Source organism: Chaetodon trifascialis, chromosome 10 (genome assembly GCF_039877785.1).
Source record: "Chaetodon trifascialis isolate fChaTrf1 chromosome 10, fChaTrf1.hap1, whole genome shotgun sequence".
In the NCBI taxonomy this organism is placed as follows: domain Eukaryota; kingdom Metazoa; phylum Chordata; class Actinopteri; order Chaetodontiformes; family Chaetodontidae; genus Chaetodon; species Chaetodon trifascialis.
In genome coordinates, this window is record NC_092065.1 from 24351497 (window position 1) to 24379065 (window position 27569).

The 27569-nt window shown below is 44.4% G+C and overlaps 2 protein-coding genes across 4 annotated transcripts in view; both read left to right on the forward strand.

Moving 5' to 3' along the window:
- The window catches only part of LOC139337096 (UPF0606 protein KIAA1549), a 37067-nt gene extending 34019 nt beyond the window's left edge, over positions 1-3048 (forward strand). Inside the window, exon 22 of one of the 2 annotated variants that reach the window (XM_070971470.1) lies at positions 273-3048. In XM_070971470.1, coding sequence (XP_070827571.1) covers positions 273-512 — 240 coding nt within the window. In that variant the 3' untranslated portion in view covers positions 513-3048. The remainder of the gene's footprint in view (positions 1-272) is intronic. The other variant, XM_070971471.1, reaches the window with a different exon arrangement.
- A 1515-nt stretch (positions 3049-4563) lies between these two features.
- mical3a (microtubule associated monooxygenase, calponin and LIM domain containing 3a) overlaps positions 4564-27569 on the forward strand; it is a 91865-nt gene continuing 68859 nt past the window's right edge. Inside the window, exon 1 of one of the 2 annotated variants that reach the window (XM_070972808.1) lies at positions 4564-4739. The gene's annotated coding sequence lies outside the window, so the exon portion shown is untranslated. Of the gene's footprint in view, positions 4740-26570; positions 26704-27569 lie in introns of those variants that run through there. The other variant, XM_070972807.1, reaches the window with a different exon arrangement.

Below are 27569 nucleotides of genomic sequence, written 5' to 3' on the forward strand. Positions count from 1 at the left end.
GAGCAACAGACAGGCTACAGAAAGTATTCAGAAACAGACATTGTTGGTTTTGATCTTTTGTCAACGTTATCCTCAAAGTTCTCTCTGTTTTCTACGTATGTATATTTAGCTTTCTTATTGTGCTGTGCTGCTCTTCTAGTTCTCTCGCTCCCACTTTCTAGTTCTCTCACTTGTTTTTAAAGTTTTTTACATTTTTCCTCTATTCTCTTCTCAATTTTCCCTCCTCCTCTCCCCTTTTCTCCATCTGTCGCCCCCTTCCTTCCTGCCTTCAGTTCCTGGACTGTCCTGACTACTCGCCCTCCTCTATCTTCCAGACACCCAGAAGTGGTATCAGGGAGCCCTCGGCACCCCCTGTCCACCTAGACACCGCGGGGGTGGGCTATCTGTCAGCCCCTCCGCCCCTGGATACATCTCCTCCTACCCACTCCTCCGCCTCCCTGATCAAGGCCATCAGGGAGGAGCTGTTGCGTCTGTCTCAGAAACAGGCAGCTGTGCCCAGCTACCACAGCTGAAGCCCCGGCCTCCGGTCTGCAGCTCTGACCAGTCATGCCACTGACCCTGCCTGCCTGCTTCGCCTAATCTGACAATACTTCCCATGGAAGTCCCTGAGGGTGTACAGCAGAGAGATAGTCCTGCTAAAGTGAAGAGAAGAGGTGGCTGCAAGAGATTTGTACCTGAAGAGGCCGCCCTCCTCCCTGGTTTTTCACTGCTCTGGCACTACTTTAGAGTACAGACTCAGATCAGCTGCAGCGTGTCAAATCAGAGACGGTATAATGAAATGAAGAACAATATGAACAAAATGTGCTGGACCTTTTGAAATGAGACGACGTGACGTGTGTGGACTGCACTTCGTTGTGGATCAGGGAAGGATCATGCCAAGTTCTGGTGACTGCGGATCCACATTCTGGACTTATTTGACATTTTGCTGCATTTCTCCGGACTCGGTTTCATTCTCATGCTGCCTTCACTGAACAGAATACCCCCTGAGACACATGTCATTTTAAGAAATGTCTTTTTCTTTTTTACATTACATTAACTACCGTACAGGTATTTGTTGTTTTCTAATGCAGGCCCTTAAGCTCTTTATCACCATCAGGTGCTACTTCCTGTTTTCTGCCATGATGAGCCATGCCATGCCTTGACACTGTGATGTAGTTCACCTGACCCAATCTACTGTACGCGTCTACAGTGAGGTCATAGTTCACAGCCAGCGAAGCCAGTTCAGACAGTAGGCATGAAGCGGCGTCCATAGAGACTAACACTTAGAAACACTACCTGTTCTTTCATACATGTGGCAGTAGCACAGAGTTGGGATGTTTTCACACCTACGCTTTGGTCTGGTGAGAATCAGAGGATGATTTTTTAACATGGAGAGTTTTCCCCGTCTCACACAGAACAAGCCAAGCGAGCCCGGTTAAATCAGACTCTGGGCTGATTTAACCGGGCTCAAAAGCAGGTGTGAAAACTCTCTGAGCTGATATTTTTGGACCTCTTGATCAACAGTACTTACTTGTTTTTTGAGGATAGCTTGTGTTCATGTCCTGTATTTTTATTTATGCTCAGTAGCTTAGAGAGAAACATGACAAATGGCCTTGAAATCACTCTAATCTTCAAACATGACTTCAGAAGCAGGTGTAAGACATACAGGCACACGTGTTACAGAGAGTCAATGAAGAGTTTGAGTGTGTACTTGACAGTTAGGGTGTACTGTATGTACTCAGTATTTGGTAGTAATTTGATGCACTGTATGCAGACTACTTGGTACAGCTCAGGTCCTTCAAAAAGAGATTCTGTGTGGACAAATCAGTGTTAAGACCGTTTGATAGACGGTGAGGAGGAACTGCTGATGAGGGAAAGTCATAAAGACCAGTGACCTGTGTTGACTACGTATTAAACGACCATGTGTTTCATGCAGTATTCAACATTTGCTCTGCCTTTTTGTTAGCACAAGGAGGAAAAAGTGTACTGTACTTGTTGTCCTTTATGGTTTACGTAAAGCAGTCATGTTTATGTGCTTTTTGAATTTCTTTGGATTTACCTTGCCTCATGTTTTTCTACTCTGCTTAAATGTCTCGTAGTCGTCGTACTGGTTGGAAATCATTCCCGGTTACTTTTTCATTTACGCGACCCTCCCCTGACATGCTGTGATGTTTTGGGGGCCTGAAGTGATATTTTATTTAAATCAAATAAAAGAGGAAATTATGGATTTTAAAAGCAGGGCTTGAAAATATGTCTCGGAGTGTGGACCAGTGTTACGTGGTGGATCGTAAATCTTCCCTGCACGAGCACCAGCGTTCTTACCGGACGTCCCATCCTTCCATGTTTGCGATGTGATGTGCCTTTTGGACTCACCTGAACAGATGGAGCACTTGGGATGTGTGTGTACTGTTTTACTGTCATTCATTGTGTCACATAGAAGGTTGTGATTACCAACCCACATTACAACAATAGCTGATACTGTAAAAGATGGATGTGACATCGCGGCTGCTGGTCTGTTGAAGCTGAAATGAAATTCCATCCAGCTAACGGTGATCAGACTTAATCATCGTATGGAGTTTCCTCGGGCTCACTCCTGGTTTTCCATTTCACCTCATGTTTTCATGTTTTGTGTTACCGATCTCACTGTATGCCTCCACCTGCTGGTCCTGTACTGTAACAACAGCCCATTCACGCGTGTTCATCCTCACTTCTTTTTTATTGTTGTTGTGTTTTTTTTGATGGTGTTGTTTTGTTCATCTATTTCTACATCTTGTATTTTGTGAAAATGATGTGTTGGCTGGCCCAACTCCATGTTTGATCGATGTCGCATGCTTAATTATTGTGTTCTTTCTTTTGTTTGTTTTTTGCGCATGCAGATCCAAAATTCTTGAAATACAAAAACTCTCTCTCAGCGTGTCCTCGGATTCTAAATTCATACTCATAAGTCGATTGGATGTGTTGACGCAGTCTGTGAAACTTGTTTTGATTGTCTTTTGAGTTCTCACACACCATTACATTAGTAGACGCGACAAGCACCGTGTATTTTAATTAAACTCCATTCTAAAGGTGATGAGTTATTAATTCTTTTTTTATTGGAGTTAAATAGCTAAAACACATCATGCACTCATCATCTTACCTCATGTTATTCATTTAACCTCAAAAGCACTGCTGCACGTGTTGTGCTTCCCACAGTCCTCCACAGGGTGGCAGTGCAGTGCAAGAAAAGCAAATCTGCTTAACTCACAATAAAGACTGCTCCCTTTGCTGAGAATGATGTCACCAATTCCCTGGGATGTTCCTGAAACAAGGCTGCTCTACGTGCTCGTCACTATTAACGGAGGAACCGCGAACATGTTGTGAAATGATGAAAGGGAACGCGTACGATCCCGCAGCACTAAATCACTGTGGATGCAGTGTTTGTGGTGGACGAATGATTTCATGTCCATCACTGGTACTTCTCATGTGCACTGGATGTGATTTGATCTTTTTCTTATGAACAGCAGTCATAAAATAAGAGAATGGAGGTACTTATGCAGTAACTTACAGCACAATAGTAACGTGTTCACTGGGATCAACTTTGGTGTCAGTGCCATCAGCTCGGAGTCCTGTTGTGGCTTTCTCCTTGTGGTGAAGGAGCACTTCCTGCTCGTGTATTGACTTCTGTCTCATCCCATCAGACGCTTCTCCCCTCTAATCTTATCACAGGATCTAAAGCCAGTGAGTGATGCAGCTGAACGGTCAGCAAAGCTCCTGAACTCCAACCGCAGGCTGCACACAGCTCAGCGAGTATTAGAGAGCGCACACACTCAGATGGTCCCTGTATTGAGCTTTTCACAGCCTGATTGCATTCATGTCGCACTCGAATCAGTGGAAATGATCTGGTATCCGTCTGAGCGGTGAGAACTGTTGGCTGTTCAGGGGATGACTTCCTGCTGCAGCTGCCTCCCCTTGGGTCTGATCTCCTGCCACTCCTAAGCTATTTAACTCTGGTCTCCTCCATGACTCTGTGTGAGACTCTGTGTGTCCACGCACAGAGGACGGCGCTGCAGCTGGAGGTCAAATTCTCAATGATCATCTTTAATTTCAGGCTTCATTTCCCCTCACATAAAATGTGCAACTTTGATCTGAGTGTCATCCATTTATCAGTCTCTGCATTTTCAGATCTCTCAAGCGTGTATGTTTCTGTCCTTGTAGATGCATTGTCGTTGATATATTCATGCTGTCTGCTGAGTGTCTTTCTCTGCTTCTGCCCCTCTCTTGTCCCCTGCAGATTGTCCCACAGTAACATAGTAAACTGAACACAGTAATCCTGTCTGTGTGTTGTCCCGTCCCGGCTCAGCTAGCAGAGTCTAGCCTGGCCAAGTGTAGCACAAGAGCACACCCAGGAGTTAATCTGGATCATGATGGTAATTACTGCTCGGGTGTCCAGCCTGTAGGAGGAATTGGGGGGGGGGGGTATGAGGAGGGAAGCAATTGTCCACTAAGGGAGGAGTCAAATAAGCAGTTCTACCCACTGACCTTGAAGAAAAGTATGACGGAGGGAGGGAGGAGGGAAACAGAGAGGGAGGCAGAGCAGATCCAGGCATTAGCATACTGACAGAGTTCCAGCACTGCAGATCTCTCTGTGTTCAGCCACTCTGGCTTTTTAGTGTGCCGGCGAAAGACAGAAAGACAAGCAGAGCAGAGGAGGACAGCCCTTTGACAGACGAGAGAAAGAGGATGCCTTTCCACTGATTCAAGAACACAATGCAGAAACACTTGTGAGTAGACTGCTAGCTTGCTGTTCACTGTGTGTGTGTCTTTGTAGCTCTGTGTGTGTGTGTCCTTGTATCTCTGTGTGTGTGCGTTCTGCATAGCCATGACTGAGAGTCATATGTCAGGAATTTATGGATGCAATAGGAAGACTTTCGCAAGGATGTCTTTCCACACTGTTATTGTAACCAGGGTATGTTTGTTTTCTCCTTGGGGTGCCTGAGCTTGGTGCAGTCTAACTGCTGGCATTTGTATGCTGCATGTACAGTATCTGTGAGATACACAGCACATGTTGTTCCTCCAGCTGCCTGTCAGAAACAGACATTCCTGTGGTTTGATGAGTGAGCAAGTATTTGGGCGACAGTTGCAGTGGTGTTGCAGTGGGTGGATGTGGTCCTCGCCCTCGTTGTTTACCAGCATGGCTTTTTTATTATGCAATGCTCTGCGTGCCGCGTCGTTACACAGCATCCGAGCTGCTGCCTGTGAATCCGGGGTAGCAGAAAACAGAGACACTGCAGCAGCCAGGCGTCTTCTGCAGCATCCAGCTATGTGCCAACTGGAACTGCTGTCACAGAGGGATGTCACTGTTTGCACTCTGAGTCTCACTAGTGTGTGTGAATTTTTACAGGGGAGTGGAGGCGTTGCAGTGTATCCAAACACACATTTCTCAACCAATTTCTGCTGTTTCTATAGTCTTCTTCCTCTCCTTTTATGACCACAAGTCCAGTGATGATGATATCACTGCAGCTACTTTTACTGCCTAAATGCTGCCCCCCCCCGCCTTCCACTCCATGCTCTTTTTCCCATCATCCTCATCCTCTGCTCCCTCTCCACGGGCCCTCCCAGCGCAGGTTATCTTTGCTCTGTAATTGGGTCATTTTCTCATTTCTCTGTCTGACGTTGGCGTCAGGAAACAGCGAGAGGGGGAGGCAGGCTCGTGAGAGGCCGATTTCCGAGCTAGAGGTGCAGAAACAAAAGGTTGTGAGGAAAAGGTTGAATTTTGTGCATGTGTGTGTGCCAGGAGGAGGAGGCATGGACCCCCGGCATCATCTGTTTTGTTTTGTCAGCTGTGGAGGAGTGAAGGTTAGGAGACAGAATATGATGTTTGTGTTTTGCCCGTGGCTCGTGCTGCCCCACTTGCTGCTGCGTGACACAGAGCTATATTTTCTCTGAGGTTAGAGCCAAAAGCAGCAGCTTTCGTTGCACCATTACACTGTGATGCGTCAGGTCAGGTATCTCTGGTTTACACAAACTCTTTGTCGCCAGTGGGCGATCTCTGTCCTCAAGGTCACAGTGCAGGTTATCTCCGTCTCCCTCCCTCCCCGCCAGGCTCTACTGTATCAGGCACAATGTGAGATTGTGCTGTGCTGTGCTGAATAGGAGGTAGCGCTCATGTGATGCTTAAGGGGGAGGTGAATAGCTGTCATTCATAAGAGAGCGCCGTTTGCTCGGCAGCTGCCCTCCGCTCTGACTTCAGACACCGATCCTGCCTGTCAGCTGCTGCCTGCCTTCTTCCACAGCCAAACTGTTGTCCTGAGTTTGACACATTAAAGTGTTTTTTGTGCTAGATGAGGGCCACAGTGCAGTGACAAATGGGCTTAAATCCGTTTGATGAAGGCAGCTCTTACAGTGTTGTAATTTACATTATCGGAGTAGAAATCACAATCTAGGCACAATCGCTGAGCTTTTCATGTTTTTCAGCCTTTGTCATTTGAAAGTGTGTAGAAAAGGTTTTCATAGCTGATGAGGACAGCTGATCTGTGAGAGACACATGAGGACAGTTAATTACTATACTCTGGATATCAGCAAATGTTATTGAAATTCATTGTGATCAGTGGAGTCATTATGTCAAAGAATATACTACTCAAAACAACAACATATGGTAATTAAGTGTATAATGTACACACTTTTATGCAAGAGTGACGCACAGCGGAGGACTAAGTACTGAGATCTACCACACTAGTATCTAACTTCACAAAAGTATAAGTACTCATCATGCAGCATGGCACATTTCAGAACAGTCTATATTATAGTATTGGATATTGATATATGAATGTGTATGTCATGTTAATGTTGCCGGCAGTAGCTAAAGTAAAAGCCATATAAATGTAGAGTAAAAAGATACAATATCTGCATCTGAGCTTTAGTGGAGTAGAATTATAAAGTAACAAAAAATGGAAATACTCAAGTTAAGAACAGTATTCGAGAAAATGTATTTGGTTACTCTCCAGCCCTGGTGGTGCACCGTATGTAGTGGAGGTATTTGGTTTGTTGCGGAGGTATTTTGTTAAACTTTATAAAGCGACCCGCTATGCCACAGCTGATCATCTGACAGTGTTAATCCCTGCTGGCTGACACTGGATCGCTCTGCGCTGCTGTCCTGCAGACCACAGCGCTGGACGGTTTCAGAGCAGTCAGCAGCAGCAGAACGCAGCTCTGCAGACGAGCCAGACTGTTGGTGTCAGCGTGTATCAATCAGTCCTATAAGAGCCATACTCAGTGGCAGCCCAAGACATTTTCATTTGGGTGGAACTGAGTCACTACAGGAGTCAGTTTTGAATGAGCTGCTCTTAGTAGCAGGTCGTTGCTTTGCAGCTCAGTGATTTCATGTTGTAGGTTGTCAGACTCATCAGCTGGTTCCACATTAAACAGCAGAGTAAAAATGTTCATTTGCTTCTGTTTACTTTTCAGATGTCGTAGCAGCTTTTGTTGTTGCAGATTAGGAAACTGCTCAGTGTTTCATCTCTCCAGTCGCCACAGCTTTAATTTCGCTTCAAATGATTTTACATTCAAGCAGAGAGCTGAGAAGCTGCTGGAGCTTGAGGTTCGGTTCTGAGAGCTTCTTGGTAATGTCCACCATGAAGGTCCAATCACACAGACTCTTTCTATCTCTGAGTTTCCATGTCAGGGTTTCCTTCATCTCTTTGAATTATTCGGGACAAACAGACACTTTGGAGTTTTACTTTGCTGCTGTCAGCTCCACATCAGCATCAAGGCTCTCCTTCACAACTTCTCCTTCTGAATGAGGTTTCAGCTTCTCAGCTATGAGCGCGCTCACCACAGAACCTGCCTGTATAACACTGTCTCTGTCAGAATGTGATCTGTGAAAGCTGCTTGTTGGACATCCAGACTCTGCTGAAGAGCGTTAACTTTATCCAAACACATTTGAGCTTGTAGCTCATTCAGGTTAGCATGTTTTGAGTTGTAGTAACGTTCAAAGTGTACCTTTTTTTAATCACTGTAAGTGTCTCCCCACAATCTAACTTATACCTGGATCAGACTACATGAATCCAGCCCAATTTTGAGACAATTTTGTCATGGCAGACCAATTACCAGTGTCACAGCACATCGTGAATGACAGTGTCTGTACCCGTGTAGTGTGACATGCTAAACGACACCCCATGACACCCAGGAAAGACTAGCATGTCAGAATGTTTTTGTCCTGACACGTCTAGTTTGACATCTCCCACGACATTTCCCTGAGTGTTTACCAATCGCTCTCTTCAGACCGCAGTCAGGTAACCCTGGTGATGAGGAGGAGGAGGGATGCAGAGGTTGCTGCTGTCAAGTGGGACAATGAAACGGAGGAAAAGTTTGTTGAGCTGTGGCAACAGTACCCCTGCCTATTTGATGTTTCCTCGAGGAAATGTTGGTGAGAAATAGTGGAGGCACTTCATCAGCCAGGCGATTAGCTGGCTACGACATCTAAAGTCATGCATGATCGTGAGATCGGACGTGCCACGATCCATCGGGCTCATATCATATATCAGTCACCCAACCAAGACACAGTCAGAGTTTATGGCACTGTGGTCAAAAGACAAAAAATGGTGATGAAATGATGATCCAGGCAGTAGACACGCTGGCCTGCCTTTTACTTCTGCTCTTGGGAAGCACAACGCTCATCTACTTTTGTTTTGTTGACAGGCACCATGATGCATCAACATGACATTAAGCACTACAGGCGTGTTGTGTTCAGGGACCGCTCGGGGGAACTTTGCAGTTTTCTTAAATTTTCTTTGGCGCTTAGGAAAAGTATTTGCTTGTTTGTATTTATGGATTGCTGTACCTGAAAAGGGATCAAAGAGCCTGTGGGATGCATACATCCCAGAGGCTGGAGGTTCTCCGCCTCTGTGCTACAGCAGACACAGTGTTAGAGGAGTCAAACCATTATCATGGAGTGAATGAGAAAGCACTGAAAAGGTCAAAATGATTGAGGAACACAGAGAGTAAGTATGTGTGTTTTATGTTTTTGTGCATGTGCAACACGTGCAATCATTGGATGTCAACTGTTCGGACAATAATCAGCAGATAATCCCGTTAAGCTATTATTTCTCCGAAAGCTTTGTTTTGGTCGGCAGATGGGCTCTGCAGGGGTGTGTTTCGTCCGGTCTGAATGTTCTTTTGTCGCTCTGACTGCACAACTGACCTGCACAGTATTTTTTTTTATCACATGTAATTTGTGTTTTCGTCCATGTTTTTAAAAAAGCATCTTAGATGGAAGCAGAATGCTGAAAGAATGATGGAAGGACTTTGTTACTGTTGGAGCACAGAGTATCATTACTGTGATCCCTGTAGACCTAATGTGGACAGGCTGTGACTAAACATTGCTCTATAAATAATCTCAGAACTTGTGCCTCTGTCTGATGGCATCCATGAAATAACCGCAGGATCCCAGCATTTTGGGCTCCAGTGAACACAACTGGGAGTCCAGTTTGAAACACAGTGGGAAGCATTCTCAGCATCTCCCTCCTTCTTTAAACAACCGCACAACTGGAATACAAAGATGAACGTTTCATCATCTCATCTGAAGCAGATTATCTTTGGTCTCCATCCAGATTAGCAGCTTTTTACTGGCGTTGCCTTCATGTTCGTGTTGCTGTTGAGCTAACCTCATCAGTGTGCTGCGCTCAGCGTATAACGAAGGAAACTTGAAAGGGTTGAAATGTGACCTCTGTTCTGTGCGTGTTCTCTGACTGCAGCCCAGATTCAACACTTCTTACTCATTTGTCTGTATTTGTTGTTGTTTTTTAAGGCTGGATTTGTCTTGTCTAACAGAGGCAACCCCCGACAGATCTCGTTTCGCCATTTTCTCCTGCTTTTCTGTGCAAAAACTTCCAATATCTGGCACTCATATTGCAAAACCATCATTGTTTTTTCAGCTGTCGGCTGCCACAGTGGTGGTTAAGACCACCTCAATCGAGTAACTGAATTCAGCAAACAGAGAACTTATCTGGTAACCCTCCATACAAAGCTCTCCTCAGTCATACATTCATTGTATGTGTATTTACATAAAGCAATATGAAATGTATAAAATGAAGGTTCCTAACAGATTAAATGTAAGATAAATAGTTTAGCTCAGTACAATAAGTCCATTTGATCTCTCTGTTGTTGTATTTATTTACTCCTTTAACAGATGTTCAGATTTCTTCACCATAACAACCGAAATGTTCATGAGCTCATCGCTATAGTCAGTCATTGTTGTTGTCGTACCCTTCTCCACAGAGGTGGTCATGACTCCTTGTTGGTTGTTTATTCGACTCAACAGGATTTGATTTAGATGCTCAGCTTTCATCCTTAAGCATGGATGACTGCTGTTAGTCTTTGGGGAATAGACACCTCCTAAAGGAGGGCAACCAAGATAATCCGTAACAACTGTACGAACGACAGTTTTCTCAGTCTGAAAAACAACAGCTCGCCATTGAAAACAGCGGCCTGATGTTCAATTATGAGCTCATTGTAGCGCACAGGGGACATCTGTGCACCATGTGATCATGCGATTACGCTGCTGATTTCAGTATCAGATTTACACATGCAACGTTCACCAAAACATTTGGGATTTAGAACAATGACACACACAAGCAAAAACCATTAACCATGACTGTGACTTTTATACAATGCCTGGTTTTTCTCCCAGAGGCTGTGCTGTTTCTGAAAGACAAAGACGCATCTGTTGTGGTTTAGATCACAGGCGAGACTGCTGGAGAGAAGCAGGTACAATAGATGTCCTTCTTGTTAGATGTGTTGTCTGCTGCCTGCGTGTCCTGTGTTTACGCCTTCATCACTCTAACCTGTTTCAGATGAGGGTGACCTATGGCAAGGCAGAGGTCAGTGTGGCTTGAAGAACGTGGCAGGTTCTAAACGTTTGTCTGCATCTTTATTAAGAAATGAAAACACAGACAAAGTATCCATGAGTCTCCAAGAGTTCGTTTCATCTGAGGTATCCAAAACTGGCTGGGCTCAACAGCAGCATAAATCCTCCACACCTGGCTGCCAGACTGTGGCGAGACTCTTGATGAATGATGAGCCAAGGGGCCATTTGTAGTCCAGAGCTCGCCCAAGTGCTGTTTCAGTAACTGGAGTTGATTCTCTGCCAAAATCAACCAGAACCCCGAATCTGGCAGCGATGGGACCCGGTCCACTGCTGTTTCTTCTGTGATACATACCCTCAACCTCACTTCACCCTAACCCCAATCAGCTGTCACCGTGACCCTTAACCACAGCCTTACCCCACCACAAAGGGCAGCACTACAGGAAACACATGGAGAACGAAGAAGGGGAAGCAGACTGACACAAAACTGGTTCCCCTTTGGTGCTAAAACAGGGCCGGCTACACCAACATTCAGCTGCAGTCAGTGACATGGGTCACATTAATTAAGTATGAAAATAAAGGCCTGTATTAAACTGCAGCAGACTGCTTTTCATGTTCACATAGAAGTACATTTGTTTGACAATGATGAGACTGCGTGGATTTAAGTCAGTGTGAGGTGAAAATAGAAAAAATTAGACTTTAGATTGCTTCTTTATTGATCCCAATTTGGGAAATGATCTTGTTGCAGTAGCAATTAAACATTACAGTCGACCACAGAATGTATAGAGGAATTTTTTTTAAAAAAAGTAGCAAAAAAGTGACAAAATATAGGCTACATTGATTCTGCATAGATATTACATTTACACATATGCTTATCTAATCAATGCTTTTCTATTAACAATGGATCAGTGGCTATGTGTAATATGAAAGGGGTCAACTATATCAATAAACCCGCACAGAATCATCATCATTCCTCCGGCTCTATGGAGCATTGTTATGTCATTTTGGTTGCATGGCCTCAAACTTAATTGTTTGGGTTGCAGAGGGAAGTTCCATGTTGCTCTCCAGCAGCCAATAGCACACAGACAAAGTTAACCAGCTGGTGAGCATAGTGGAGCACATTTTTCTGGCAGACACCAATGTTGCCTGCTACAAAAAGGGTATGCTAATGTACTAGCATGAAGCTCTGTGTGTACTGTTTGCATGAGTACAGGTGGACATGCACGAGTGCATGATTGTGCTTGTGTGTGAAGTGGGTCAGCGGGGAGCAAAGATCAGAGGCTGCAAAGAGGCAGAAAACAGGATACGGCATCGCTGAACTTTGAGGAGAGTGAGAAGGAGCGAGTTACACGCCTCAACACATACACAGGCCAGGGGGTGTTGGCATGAGGTCACACACGGGGTCAGGCGTTCATAAATAGATGCAACACACATTCGGACATATGATTGATGTCCACGCACACACACACACACACAGAGGGGAGGGGGTCCAAGCTGGACTTAAGTCTTCACTACAGCTGTCTCCCTGGTTCTTCTTCCCAGTTCCACTGGCGTCAGCTTTCAGACAGGCGGTGTGTCAGTCACACAACAGCCAGAGTCACGAATCAAACTTCCAGAGGTGATACCGGAATGATAATGAGATTTGTACGTGTTGCTAGGTGTGGGAGAGCTGTCAAATAGCCCCCGAGCTGTCATGTTTCGACACAAACATGCCAACATGACATGTTCACATCTGATATTTGGCTTCTAATGCAGCTTGTGAGGTTGTATTTTTGACAATGGGATTCTGAGGATACACGTTACATAATCAGAACATAACTGACAGCCAACTGACAACAGAAATGGAAGCTGCCTTGTTCCCTTTTCAAAAATGGTGAACCTTTTCTTATTTTTGTTGTTTTTGTGTCATAATATCATGTTTTGGAAAGGCAAACAAGTGTCCATGGACGCCAGCTTTTTAGAACATCAGCACATGTCGAAACCTGCGAACAAACATGACTTCACTTAAATGCACCATTACACAGTCAAGGAGGGAACCTGGCATGAGTCATCACATTACCATAAAGGTCATAGAGGCAGTTTGTCGGCAGGTGCTCCTGCAGCACATCGTAGCAGTGTATTTCACCTTACACACAAAGAAATCACATTTTATCACATTCACATTGGTCAGCTGTCCGTGCATGCAAAGCACAGAGTGAAGTCATTTTATCCTTTTACTGCCTTCAAATATTTACCCCTACAGTGACTCTTTATCTAAATAAATCAAGTCTTATTTTCACTGTCAGCTGACGTTTGTGCCTTTCTCTGACAACACTTCTCTCATCTTGGACTGCATCACAACAGTACAGAACAAAACAGTCGCGTAGCCCGGTAACTGTCTAAAATGACACAGTGGACTGGTGCGTGAGCTTGGCAGGGGACAGTGCTGTTGTGAACTGTACACTGTAGTGATGAAGAGTCCCAGTTGAATGCCAGTTTAAAGAAAGCCTGTCTGGCAGGGTGGGGATTCCAGCTGGGCGCTCATGCAGGTTCAACAGTGGAGGGACGGGCTGAGGGTTGTGCGTGTGAGCAGCCGGGATCGTGCAGGGAATAATGTTCGGGCCATTTTCATAATCCACATCTCTGTACTTGTACTTCCTTGACCCGGCTGAGCTCTGGCCAACCTGCCACATGGATTGTGGGAATCTTCTTTAACCCAAATGTATTCTGTGTAAAGACCTATTGAATGTGGTCGGGCACTCTGGGTGTGGTTGGGCTCTGTTTTATTCTTGGCTTCAGCATATTTTTCCTCAGCGAGGGGAGAAAGGGTTCATGCAGGCTGCAGCACTGAACTGTTTGCACCACTAATACCTGACCTGCTTCGCCTCGCAGTTACACACAACACAGCGTGTCTCCAGATACGTTTTCGCCTTTCTAAAGGTCAGAGAAGAAGAACATACACCGTATCGGTCATTCCAGTGAGATCCATGCAGCCACAGCTCTTGTAAAAACAGCCACGCGGAGACGAGCTGCTGTCCGAGAGTGCGAGGTTGCCACGGTAACCTGTGAAGTCACACCACAGTAAGGCTGACTATGGGATTCGGAGTTACCCAGCTCACTGCTCCACACCCTCATTGGATGACAAAATTATGGGATGCCTGCTCAGACTGATATGAGTATTGTTCTTCTGGGTGACATCCAGCTTGTATTCGGGACAGGACTGTAATCAGGCTCCAGTGCAAACGAGCTGCATGCCAGCGCAGCCTCTGGTTACATATAATAACTTCAACTCAGGGAAAACTGTTTGCTTAGTTTGGTTTTTCTCCGCAGACTGACGTGCAGTGAACGAATCAGCTGTCTCTCTCAGGTGTAGGTTTGGTTTTTTAAGAGGTGTTAAAAGCAACCTCTCCTTCCCTCTCTTAATTATAAGCTCTGTGGCTCAGCGGGAGGAGGGGCCGCCAGGGGGAGAAAACAAAGACATGAGGTCACAGATCAGAGCTGATGTCAGGACGAGAGCTGCAAGCCAAAAGTGATTCACACATATACTGACTGTGGGCCACGTGAGGGGGGATATGGGGGGATGCCATCGCCCTTGTTGGCAAAATGACCAAATTGCGTCTCCCTTGTCAACCTGCCACCCCCCCACCCCAAAAAAAAAAAAATTAACAGATCAGAGACACACACACACATACACACTCACACACACTAAAGCATTTATTCAGGGCCGTACAAAAGGTCAGTCCTTTGGTCAACAGAGATTCACAGCTCAGAGGAATGATCCTCTTCATAAAAATGTGTGCTAAAATAACATTTCTGATCAATTCAGCTGACAAAGAGATGGTCCATCAGTTTGCGTTGATGTATTTGCAGTTATCTTTTCCCAAATTTGCACAAAGTGCACTGCCCTATGAAGCCAAAATGCACTAAATACATGAATATTTTTCAAACACATTATGCATTATAAATGTATGATTTTCGTATGTATGCATGTACTGTACATCTTAAAACATTTACCTGATTATGTACATTCCACATACCTGTCAAGCATCTGACATATATCTGACGTACTGTATATGTACTAATTTGTGACTATGGGAAATTGTCCTAGATTCCAGCTAGATGAGCAAGAGGCCAATTACTTTCTAAAATGTTCCTAAATATACAATAAATAATCCAGCTCATAAAGGATCTTAGCTCCTGTGAGTCGTAAACACAGCAGAAGGCTTTTCTTTTATCACTGAGTTTGTCTTTATGGTCACTCATTTTCTCTCTTGTTAATGCACATAAATTGAATCTCTGCTGCGTAGCACTAGATTATTAGGATTGTGGTTTGGTAAACTAGATTGTTTGCTAGTTTTACTACTAAACTACTAAAATCTACATGTAAAATTTGCCTCGGGCTTGTTAACCTACTCTAGAAGCCACCATCGCACACACTCTCGACCACACTCAGCTAACTAGCTAAAGCAACGTTTGTCCATCCTTCCCTCTGCTTTAATGGGCAGTAAACATCACTGTACTGTGGATCTATCAGGCAGCCAAACATTTATCAGTGTTTATTTCAAAAGCTGAAATGAGTCAACCTTCAAAGCTCATATTTCAAGATGACTCAGAACTGTAATTCCGACTTATTCTCTGCTTTACGTTCCTGCCAGAAATCACTTCAGAGGAGAAGGCGTCATATATTTCAAATTTCATCCAAGTTTATTTTTTTTGGATGAAACTCTTTATGGTTTTGTTTTATGTTATTTATCCACCATCTGGAGAGTATCCTGCTTTCAGTCACATCGTTCCAGAAATGCAGTTTGACAGTAGAATATATCACATATAAGAGAAAGTTGATGCAAAACTGTGAATCATCTGAACTGTCCTCCTCATGCGTAGATGATGAACATGACCAAAAAAAAAGAAACCTTACATGAGGCATTATGTGATCTCTACAAGGTTTTAATTAGCCTTTTCTCACTGGAAACATGCTTGTTTTATAACCTCCATATTTATACATCCTGGCACACTGCAACAATCAAAGTGTGCCAGAGGCCCCTCAGATCAAAGTATTATTTCATACCTTCGTGCTGCATGAGGAGCCAAGTTTGTAGAGCCTCATCAGACCAGGACGAAAAGCGGACATGACATACACCATACAAGGCCTCGTCAGTGAGGTCATGCCTCAACTCTGGGATTATCAGAATAGCTGGACTCTGACGTGATTCTCTTTAGCTGTAATTAAAAAGCTGCATTCTCTGCTAATCTGTTTTTCATTTTACAATTAGATACAATCGGCTGTGACGATGTGTAGCACTTTAACTGCATAAAGACTGAAAGAATCAAGCTCATGAGATGTCTTTAACACAGATATTTAGGTTGTAATCCTGCTTTTTTCAGAGCTCTTAATGGACAAGTGATAACATTTAGGCCTTTCAAAGGTCTAGAGCTGCATCAGAAATTTCACAAAATATTATTCTCCATGACATAATTTAAAGGAGTGTTCCTCTTTGTTGACTTACTGAACTTGTGTAAAATAGGAAGTATTTTAATTTGACGTCTGGGCTTTTTTTAATCTAAAACTCTTGATTTAAAGAGCAAATCCACGGTTTCCCCTTCTTGATTTTACTGGTGTCTTGGTGATGAGTGGTCGTGGTGTTTTTGGCTCAATGGTCTGTCAGATCATGTCTGTTCTGTTTTAGTCATTCATGGTTCCCAGAGGATGAATCCTAATGAACATCATCATCATCGTGATCCCTTGACTTTACCACCATTGGGTTCTATACAGTTTACAGTTATATACAGTTTGAGTGAAATACTATCTTGACAACTATAGGATAGATTGGATCAGGATCAGGATGACCTGCACTAACCTTGATGATCCCTTAGCTTTTCAGATACTTCATCTGTTTTCTGACCAAATCACATCCAAAACTAAGAACATCCCTCAACACTTTGCGTTTAACACTAATTACCAATTGGTAGCATGCTAACATGAAAACTAAGACGAACCAGATTAACATTATTGTAGCATTGTAACTGTGAGTGAAGAAGAAGAATCAGAGGGACAACCCCCTTTATTTGTCTCACACTACATACACGCTGCACACGCCATGCATTGGTGAAATTTGTCCTGTCGTTTGACCCATCCTGGTCGTCGCGGTCGGAGCGGTGGGCTGCCATCCGACCGGCGCCCGGGGACCCAGTTTTCTTTTGTCGTCACCATTGGTGGTGAAGAGGTGGTGATCTTGCATGTTTTTAGTGGGGGTTATTTAAGGAGGATCCCCCAGGTGAACACGTGGAGAACATGCAAACTCCACACAGAAAGGCCCTTTTTCCTTGAGCAGCAGGCGCCGAAGGCATGGTGAAAGACACGCCCCTGGTGCCCACAGCGGGAATCGAACCCGGGACCTGTGTGTGAGGTGTCAGCGTTGCCACTGTTCCACCTGTGTGTTTGCATTTAGCTCATTCAGCTGTGTCACTTGGTGTCACTACTGCTGTGAAGGCAGTGGATTCTTTTTCTGATGAAGTTTGACTTCCTGGAGGGGGGGTTTCTTTTCTTTCCTTTTTTTTTGGGTCTGTTCTACCATAAAAACCTTAAGCACTGATCGTGCTCTCAGTGGTTGACTGAATCACTTAGCCCCACGTAATCCTTTCAGGTCCAGTATCAGCTGGAGGTGAAGAGATGAAGGACTTAATGTCTGATTTAAAAAACGTGTCAGGGGGGCTCGGAGACTTTGATGACTCTGACTTTGATCCCCCTCTACGGTTGTGTTGGAAGCTACAAAGTGCACAAAACACAAGCGCTGGCAGTGGGAAGAATGAATTGCTTTGAACATCTTGTCAAAGAGTGACAAAGCAGGGCAAACAGCCGAACAAGAGCAGTTTTGTTCTTTCAGAAGATAAGGAATTCAATCACTCTGCCTTTCTTTTGCTAAGATTTCAGATTAAAAACCGGCTCTCAATCTCATTTTATTCAACACATGGTTTCTGTGGATAGTGCTTCCCCTCAGACATCCTGATTGCCATGATTGCGTTACATGATTGTGGGCGGTGAAGTGGCGACAGCGGCAGACGCTGAGTGTGTGTGTGGATTTTCTGCATGTGTGGCAGATTCTCAGCGCAGAGACGAGAGCGCTGCATGCAGTGCAGCAGTATGCACGCTAAATACAATGCTGTGCGCCTGTGTGTGTGCGTTTCAGCGGGGAGGTGGGAACAGAGATGCGCTCCCTGTTCTCCCACTCTTTGTATCCCAGTCATTTACTACAAGCCCTCTTTGTGCCCGCCAGAGATCACATGTCACAATATTTGAACAGCTGCATTTGATGGTTGTGTGTTTGCTCTTTTCCATCGACACAGAGGCCAGAGATCTGGTTTGATAAGATGCAGTGTGAGAATTTGGAGAGCTGAGCAGTGAGGAAAAAGAGAGAAGAGGGTCTCCCCTTTATTGTTTTCATGTTATCATTATCATAGTTAACAATGCACAAGGCCATAAACTGCTGCATTACAGCGCTGCTGCCACACACAATACAACATTAATGTGATCTCAATTAGAAACCATCATAAAGACTGACATCTGAGAATCTGCTCCGAGCAAATAACGGATCAATTCGTTGCTATTAGACACCAGTAATGGATTATGTTAAAAAGCCTGTGAGGAGAGTCACTGACAGCTCCATTCATGCTGTCACTTCCCACTTTCTCCATTAACCTCAACCTGTCAACGTTAGAGCAGGAAACCTGACATCTGCACCTGTGCTGCATGTTTGCAGGTACACCAGTAAAACTTGAATCTTCTCATTTGACCTCATTGGCAGAAACACTTACTGTAAATATTCAATGCTAATATAAAAAGAGCACATCAGCATGGTGGTTGTTCACAGGATATTCAGTGTTGGGCCTAGAATCTACCCAAGGCAGGAAAAAGTTGCCAGTTTTTGTCTCAGCGTGTACTTTAGATTTTAAATAACTGTACCCTCCAGACAGCTCCGTCTTGCAGACGTGTCCTGTCGTGTTATTAACTCCCAGAAAATGAGTCAGAGCCTGAGGGCTGACAGCAGGAGGCTGCTCTGTAGGCATGCAGCACAGAGGGATCCGAGAGAGAAAATCATCATTACAGGAACAAATACTGGCACGATCCCGGTGTTTTTCAACAATGTGAACATTGTAGGATGGTGAGCTTCTCTCTAGTGTAGGTCACAGCTGTTGAAAAGTCAAAAGGAGCTGTTGATAAAAGCTACAGAAGGTAAAATACTGTGGAAATGTTTCTCTCTTGAAGGCTACACGAGCTGCTGTTGTAACAGTCTTCTGCACTGATCATTGATGATAGTGGGTACCGAGTGTTGTAACGTCTGTGTGTTTGTGTGTGTGCAGCACATGCTGAGGTATTGGTTGTGCATGAATGCGTGTATGTTACAGGTATATGTGTCCACGTGTGTTTGTCTGTGGCGTATTTGGTTTCTGTCTTTGGGCTGCGATTGTGCACAGACTCATTGTGAGAGCTGCAGAATGTGACCATCATGGCCACTTTGTATCAGGTTTAAGACTCGACTGAAACCATGACCTCAGCCTTTTGTGGAATTACTGAATCAACATCTGCCCGTACGAGTCGCAATCAAAATGCAAAGCGAGAGCTGACAAGCTAGGAACTTAAAGTCGGACGAACAGCACAGTTTAGTCAAGGTCAAGTTGGGTTGAAGAACATTACAGCTTTGATGCCGAATGAAAAAACAGCACCTCAGCTCAGCTTATGTTGTCTTATGTGATCAGCTGAAGTTTTTGATTGCAGATGGACAGAATCCTCCTGCAGACCTCTTGGTGTGGATGGCCTCGCTGTATGTGTGTAGTGACTTGTACTGAGCTTTGAGGTCGTGGTGCAAACTGCAGCTGTGCTCTGCATTGTCTCTGGCTCTAATGAAAGCTTTGGACTGTGTTTACTGACTGCAGATTACAGTTAACGCCTGCTGGCTAGTCAGCATACGGCAGCTTCGTAGTCGCTCTGGGAAGAGAGGGGAGGGATGGGGTGCATGGAAAGTGTTGCAAAAGAGACAGAGGGAAAGAGACAGAGAGGGCACCTTGGCAGAGCAGAGTACCATTAAAATTCTGGTCTGGTCACAAGCGCGCACTGTTTGGAGGCTGTATCTGGTATGATGAGGGGACTGCTCGGCTGCAGCCTCTTTGCCGTGCTTGGCTGGTAACAGGGGTGACAGTGAAGCTCAGAATGCACATTCAGAGTGCCGTGTTATGTGTCAGCCACTCTACATGACTGGACAAATTCGCAGTAATGAAGTGCAGAAAATATCTTTCTCATGAATATAATATGTTTTCTACAGGAAAGCATGTCAACATGAGTCTCTGTCAGGTGTTACTGTTACATAACCGGGCCTGTGACGTGTCTATAACATTATTATGAGTAACTAACTAGTTTTTTTTTAATGAGGTTAACATGCAGCGTTTGCTTCATGCAGGCTTTGTCCCAGCCATGGTGAGAGGTTTTTTTGTTTTTGCTATAGATAAAGGAAATAAAAACCGAACCATCAAGTAAACATCTGCCTGAGTCGAGTGTAACCTTGTGGTAAGATGTAATTCAAATCATCTAATTCTGTGGATTTAGACAATTACCCATTTCCATGCCCTGTTGTGTCTGACATGTTTTTGTGTATTAACTTCAGCATGGCAGGCTTGGTGATTGATCCTGTTAAATTAAACTTTAATAACATTGCTGTCTAATGAAGGGGAAAACAGTAAGAGTTAAACAGGAATCCAGCATACTTTACCAGCCATTAGATGTGAATAGAACAGCATATGTTATGTGCTCTAACAACGTCACTAGCCACTTTTTCCTGTGCACATGTGAGAAAACATCATGGTCTATTGGGTGCATACATCTAAATATATATATAAACACAGCTGAAGTGGAAACTGGGGATGGTGTCTGAACAGACAGTGGAGGACAAACTTGTCTGGAAAGTCTAAGTGTGCAACAATAGATGATACTTTCCCACCAAGCTGTTCTGTTCTTGCATCTGATAATGTGACGCGTTTGGTAATATCTAACAGGGCTCTGGATCCTCATATTGGCCGTACAGGAAGGATATCTGGTTGCCATGGTAACTGATCATGTTTAAAGCCTTGTTCGTACCCGCCCAAGGGTAAGTGCAGTGATCTGAGGCAGGCTGCCAGTCAGGGATTGCTTAGTTAAGGTGAGTCCTTGGAACAACGGAGACATGAAAATTGGCTTACATATTTTCAGAAAGACTTCGTCACAGACGCACACCAAAGTGTAGACATGCTGACAGGCGTCTTTGTGCTGTGTGGGTTGATTTTGTCTTTGGTTATTAGAAAATAATTAATTATTTAGAAAATGCTCTTTAGCATATTACACACTGAGTGCAAGTCAAATGCTACGAAGACCACTCGAGGCTGACCTGCTCTTACTGTGTTCACTGTGATTTGGTTAGTGAAACTGAGTCTGTGCATCCTGTTTGTCTTCCAGCTGAATGATGGAAACACTCATTCTCCTGATGAGTACACTGTACAGCAGTGACTGTGCTAGCCAAAATATTTCTGCTTTCTCTGGGTGCAGAACAAGCAAAAGCAAAAATGTATCCCATATAAATGATATATAGCTGAAAAGAACATCGATGGGTCGGCTCAGCTGAAGCAGCCCACATGTTCTCCTTTACCTGCTGTGCAAATAGTGTTATTTCTGCCAGTTTTAATTTTATACCTTAACTTTTCATCTGGCAGCATCACGTCAGGTCATGTAAAGTTAAAATATTGCTTGTTACTCATACTATTTTTGATCAAATATCTGCAAAGCCAGAGATATTCCAGTGTTTAGTGCTAGCTGTTAGCATGCTGGCTTGCTAAACCAAGATGGTGACTATGGTACACCTTTACCTGGTGAACATCAGCATGTTAGCAGCGAGCATGAAGTCTCTTAGTCTTGTTTAAATATTGTTTTTTAAAGCTGTGAGAACTAAAAACCAATTTCAATTAACCCCTATTTTATTCGCGTGGAAGAAGAAAGAAATGTCCAAAACCTTGACGAGTAAAAGCAAAATTGCATCTTCAAGATTATTTACCATGAGAAGAAGAATCTGGATTTTGTTTTGTCATTTGGGTGAAGTGATTCTGAACATGTTCTAGTTTTTCTATTCTAAGAACTGCGTCTTCACTCTGTTTAGAAGAGATGGTGTCCTGTGGAAAAGGAAGGAAGCAGGAATATTTTACTTGTGGACACATTCAACCACTCAGAGCCAATCCAATACAGACATCTACAGCAGTTTACCTTTAACCCTTAAACACCCGGAGTCATCAAGGTCACAGCCTTACTTAGGCCAGTAGCGCCTGTGTGACAGAGAATCAGGAAAGGGTTAGGGACAAAGGGTCGCAGCCGTGACCTCTGACCCTTTTAACTTCAAGGAAAGGCTGGATTTATAGCTAAGCACGCTAGTTCACGGACACAGTAAATGGTCAGCAGTGTGAGAAATGGGTCCGGTGTGGCTGCACCCTGACCGCTGCTGCTGTTTCAGTCCTCTCCGGCCTGGTCTGAGGTCTCCTAAACACATACGGTTAAATTTAGAGTGGCTCAGACTGACCACAGACACAGCCAGACCTCCTGAAATCTGACCTCACTCTGCCTTTTCTCTCCTTTGCTGGTCAGTAAGTTTTCACTCAGTAGCCTTTGCTCACTGTCTTTGCTTCCTTTGTTGGACCCCCTACCACCACACAAGCCAACAAGTCTGTCTCTTCTACCCATAATGCTCAGAAGCAGCCGACTGGAGCTGATTTACGTCGTGTTTGCACAGGGTTAGCGCTCTTCATTCTGCAGGAAATTAAATGTTCAAGTTACAGCACTGGCTGGATTCATGTTACCTAAAATACTCATGTGATTTTGGGAAGACCTTGTTTGGACTGAGAGGGTTCATATTGTGCACATCTCTAGGTTTAACAATGACCTTCTATATGAAGCGGTACTCAGTGCCTGTCCCAGTGAGTGTGTGCGTGTGCCAGTACACGCTTGTTACAGTGTGAGACGGTCACCTTGTGTCATTCACAAATCCTCTGATGCCTTTAATGCACTGATAACTAAGCAGGAAGAAAACAGTGCATCCAAAAAACATTTATGATCCCCAGATGATGAACCCTGACTTTGATGATCTGCTGACTTTCCTCTAGCGTCACCAGCAGGCCAAATTTTTCTCTTATCCTGTGAAATAGCCATCAACCCCCGCTGTACTTCTAAACTACTGTTTAGTGCTAATTAGCAAACAACAGCATGCTAACACCCATTGAAGCAGTGGACGTGATGCACATTATGTAGGCCCACCTACTAAACATCAGCATGTTAGCATTGTCGTGTTAGCATGCTGTGGGAGCATTTAGCTCAAAGCTCCGCTGGCCCTAAATAGAGCGTCGCAGAGCTGCTAGCATGGTTGTAGAGTCATGTTCAACTTTTGGATAGTCGTGTGTTATTAAGTGGATGTTTTCTCTTGGTCTATGTGTATGGTGGCACAGTGGAACAGGTGGTAACAGTGTCGCCTCACAGCTAGAAGGTCCAGAGTTTGATTCCCGCTGTGGGTGCCGGGGGCGTGTCCTCCACCATGCCTTCGGTGCTTGCTGCTTGAGGAAAAAAGGGGCCTTTCTGTTGGAGTTTGCATGTTCTCCCCGTGTTCACCTGGGGGATCCTCCATAAAATGAAACCCCCCCTCTAAAAACATGCTTGAAGATCACCACCTGATCAATGGTGACGACGAAGAAAACTGGGTCCCCGGGCGCCGTTCAGATGGCAGCCCACCGCTCCTGGTCTGCTGGGGAAGAAGGACTTACCAGGATGGGTTAAAGGCGGAGGAAAAATTTCATGTGCATGTAATGTGTGACGAATAAAGGGGATTGTCCCTCTGATTCTTCTTCTTCTTCTTGTATGTATGTACGATACGACTGATTTTTCTTCATACAGCGCCTGATAAAGGTTTTGTAGATCAAAACATTGTAAACAGATATTGCAGTAGTAAATGAGAGAGTGTGCTATTTTAAATAAAGCAGATTAATTTTGCTGGATTCATAAAAAGCCTTTACCCGAACACCAGTACATTATCTCACTGTCAGATTTTGCTTTTTATGTGCTTTAGCAAAAAAAGTAAACACTCGACACCTGATGAGCCAATTTTTTAGGACGACTAATGTTTCCAAGTGGTCGGTGTCAGATGCTGTATTAGCAACCCTGCTCTCCAGTCGCACTCCTGGCTGCTCTCTCTCTCTCTCCTCATCTGCAGCCCAGTGCTCGCTGGCCCGTAACGGGTTCCTGTTGACCGGCCATGAACATGATGAGATCAACTATTAGTTTCACTGCTCTCATCATCACCTCCCCTGCACATGGAGTGAAATGGCAGAGAGAATATGTACTGTATACTGATGGAAGTAGACTGATGGACTGGAGGAAAAAGCCAGTGAAGGCCTCACTGTGAGGTATTCACTGGCATCACGTATTGTGTCAGTTCTGTCAGAGAACCTGTTTGAAGCTACACTCTGTCATAATTCAGAGCACTGCGCATACATGCAGGCACAAACTAGTAGCCATATCGGCTCTTCTGTTCCACCAAGACTAAATACTTTAACTGTATAAGGTCAAATTTGTTTTTAGTTTCACTGACAGCTTCATTTGTTTGAGTCTGTTTGCTCACTCCGCACTTTTACAGTGCGTCATGCACTGTTTTAAATCTGTTTGCAGTTTTGCATAATAATTTAGGTTAGGTCTATATACAAATCTCTGCTGTCTCTCGTCAAACAGAGCGAGAAAGCAAGACATGCTCAAAGGTTTTCTTCCTACACAAGTGTCTTATGATTTACATGAGAGGGAAGGAAGCGTTCGGAAAGCGACTTGCGACCTCAGACGGTGAAGAACTATTGGTCTCTATCAAAGAAAGTGAATAACACCTTCAGTGTCTGATGGGGGTGGAGGGACAGATGGCTTTGGAGACAGTGGTGCATGCATCATTAATGATTTGTTAAGCTCACTGCCCAGTTACAGCATTAGAAGGAAAATGGCTACATAATGCATAGCCCTGGCTGCCTTTGGAGCACGAGCTTGAGCTGCTTTTCTGATCACCTCTGACAGCCTCTTCGCTGCAGTAGATGAGGATAAGAGAGGGATGAAAAGCAGATGGAATTCTGGAAAACACATACAGTATTAAAGACAGCAAAACAGCTGCTTGTTTTACATCCACAGTGGAAATATACATTAAACCCTCTTTTGAAATGAATGCGTGATTCATGGAGAAGATGTTTTTGGTGTAGCTTTCATTTTAATCCCACATGATATTTGTCTTATTTTGAAAATGTGTTCAAATACTGAAGAAATGTGTGTGGACGCAGGCCAGAGGAAGATGCGTCAGACCTGCTGTGGACTGAATGTAAGACACACCCAAAGATGACAGGTGTCTGGATTTTTGTCCAAGACTTCAACTGTCAGCATCTATCCATCAGGAATAGAAAGGTACGCTCAGAAAAACGTCTCCACATTTGCAACGTAAAGCAAAATTAATTTAAAAAATCTACTTTGGCAGCAGTGCCTACGCAGGATTAATGAGACATATCTTTGAGTTGTTCAATATCTTGCAAAGACAACATATGACATCAGCTCAGGGGAAAAAAAACACACACATAAGATTCTCCCATAACAAGAACATTTCTCATCTCTGGCAGAACTGGACTGATCCCAGACCGTTACACAACAGTCTGGACAACAAGCCTGGACCATGATTACTCATGTCATCTTTGGGAATGAGCGTGAAATTGACAGAGACCTACTTTCTCTCAAATAGGGTGTAAAACACCCCAGCTCTCTTTCTGAAATCTTTTTATTGCCTCAGTGAACATGGAAAGGGTTCTTTTCCCCTTTCGCTCAACAGCTAAATGCTGCTTTCATTGCTGCTGTTCTTGAGCCAAGTTTTCCCTGAGCTTTCAAGTCTGTAAAATGCTTATAAAATGTATAACAGCAGGGCGCTTATCATTATGCAATCACAGGCTGTTCAGCACATGCCCATGATGCTGTTACTTTATGTATTTTTATCACTGTAAAAGGTACACTTAAAGCTAAGTGTACAGTATTCATGCAGACTCTTAATTCAGGAAATACAATTAGGTCATTTACTTGTTATCGGCCTCTGGATTGTATGTCCCGGTGACCAAAAGTCTGTTGTTTTATTGTCTGAATGCTTGCCTTTGCATGCACCAGCAGCTATGTTTTTGTCTGCTTCGAGCTCTATTATAAATAGCTCCCTGCGGCCCCTGCGCAGGGGTTCAAGTGTGGTGTGCAAGCAGGTCAAGCTGCCACATATGGGTGCTCTCATATGTCTTACAACACCTGTGTTATTTCTGCATCCTGGCAGTTTGGAGTGCCAGAGTACATTTTAGTGGCAGCAGCAGTGCGGGGGGGGGGGGCGACGACTGGGCCCCGACATCTCATATGAGCAATCTGGAAATCCTATAAGTCAGTCGATCAGTCAAGTAGAATCATCCTTGACTTCGGCTCAACCCCACCTTAAAAAGACGCCCATTGTGTCTGTGTGTGCTCGCAGGCGGCCTCAGTGACGATCCCTCCCATTCGGGAGCCGGTGGGCGTGTGACATCACCCCCCTTTCCCCATCCCTCCCTCCATACTTTCATGCGTCAGACCAATCAGCGTCCAGGGAGGTACGGTCACATGACAATCCCCCCCTCCAGTCCTGGTTACCATGGCAACGAGCACTGGTCCAGGCAGCATCTTGCTGTGGTGAGAAGAGGGGGGAAAGAAGGCGGGAGGAGAGGCAGAAAGAGACGGGGAAAGGGAGGGAGGGAAAGATAGAAAGAGAACAAATCCCAGCAAGAGGAACACCTTTTAGATCTCCTGCTTGTGCCTGTCTTCTCTCTGTACAGTGAGTACCTCACCTTTGTCATACCCTGTCATCATCTTCATCACAGATGAATGAATGGATGCAATCTATTGTCATATGTAATAATGTGATATGGCAGATTCTTTTGAAGATTCCTGGAGTGACATCACATGCAATTCCTTTGTTATATTGGGGATGAGTGCAGCTGGGCTTTGTTTGCATGCTTCAGTCAGCTTCCTCTGGTCCTCAGTGAATGGCTGATAGCAAACCTCAGCGAGTGAGCAGAGGCGTGGTGGGAACCAAGGTGCTCAGTTCAGTTAGAGGTGCTTTCATAATGTGGCAAAACTGTCTCTGATGCGTTGTCATCCGGCAGCGAGCAGGTCTGCTCCTGACTCCTAATCTCAGTCCTTATTTTTCTGCTTCATTGCTACTCCCCCTCCAAGTCTGTCTTCCTTTTCCTCTCCTTTTCACACATGCAGAGGCGGTTGACATCCTGCGTCCCCCTGTGGTTTGTTTAATTAGCAAATCCGTGAAAATCCAAGTAGGGCAGCTTGTTCTGATTGGAGACCTCCTATTTGAAACGTCTCTGTGATGGTGGAGGCAGTAAGCCTTCCTGGCTGGAAGCCCTCTCGCTGTCAAAACGTTGCTGTTTTTGATTACTGTAGGTTTGAACCTCATTTTAGTCTCGCAGTAACGTGAGAGATGTGTTGCAATTGTAATGTTTTCAATTACATAAGGAAGAGCAACATTTTCATTACGCACAGAACCTGAATTGCAAATGTATTCACATTTCAACCCAGTGACTGGCTGAGTAATGACTCATGATGATAAAGTTAATCTTTGTTTTGAGTTACCAGAAATGATAGACCTGTTATGCACTTACACAGGTACTGTATGTTAGAGCGCCC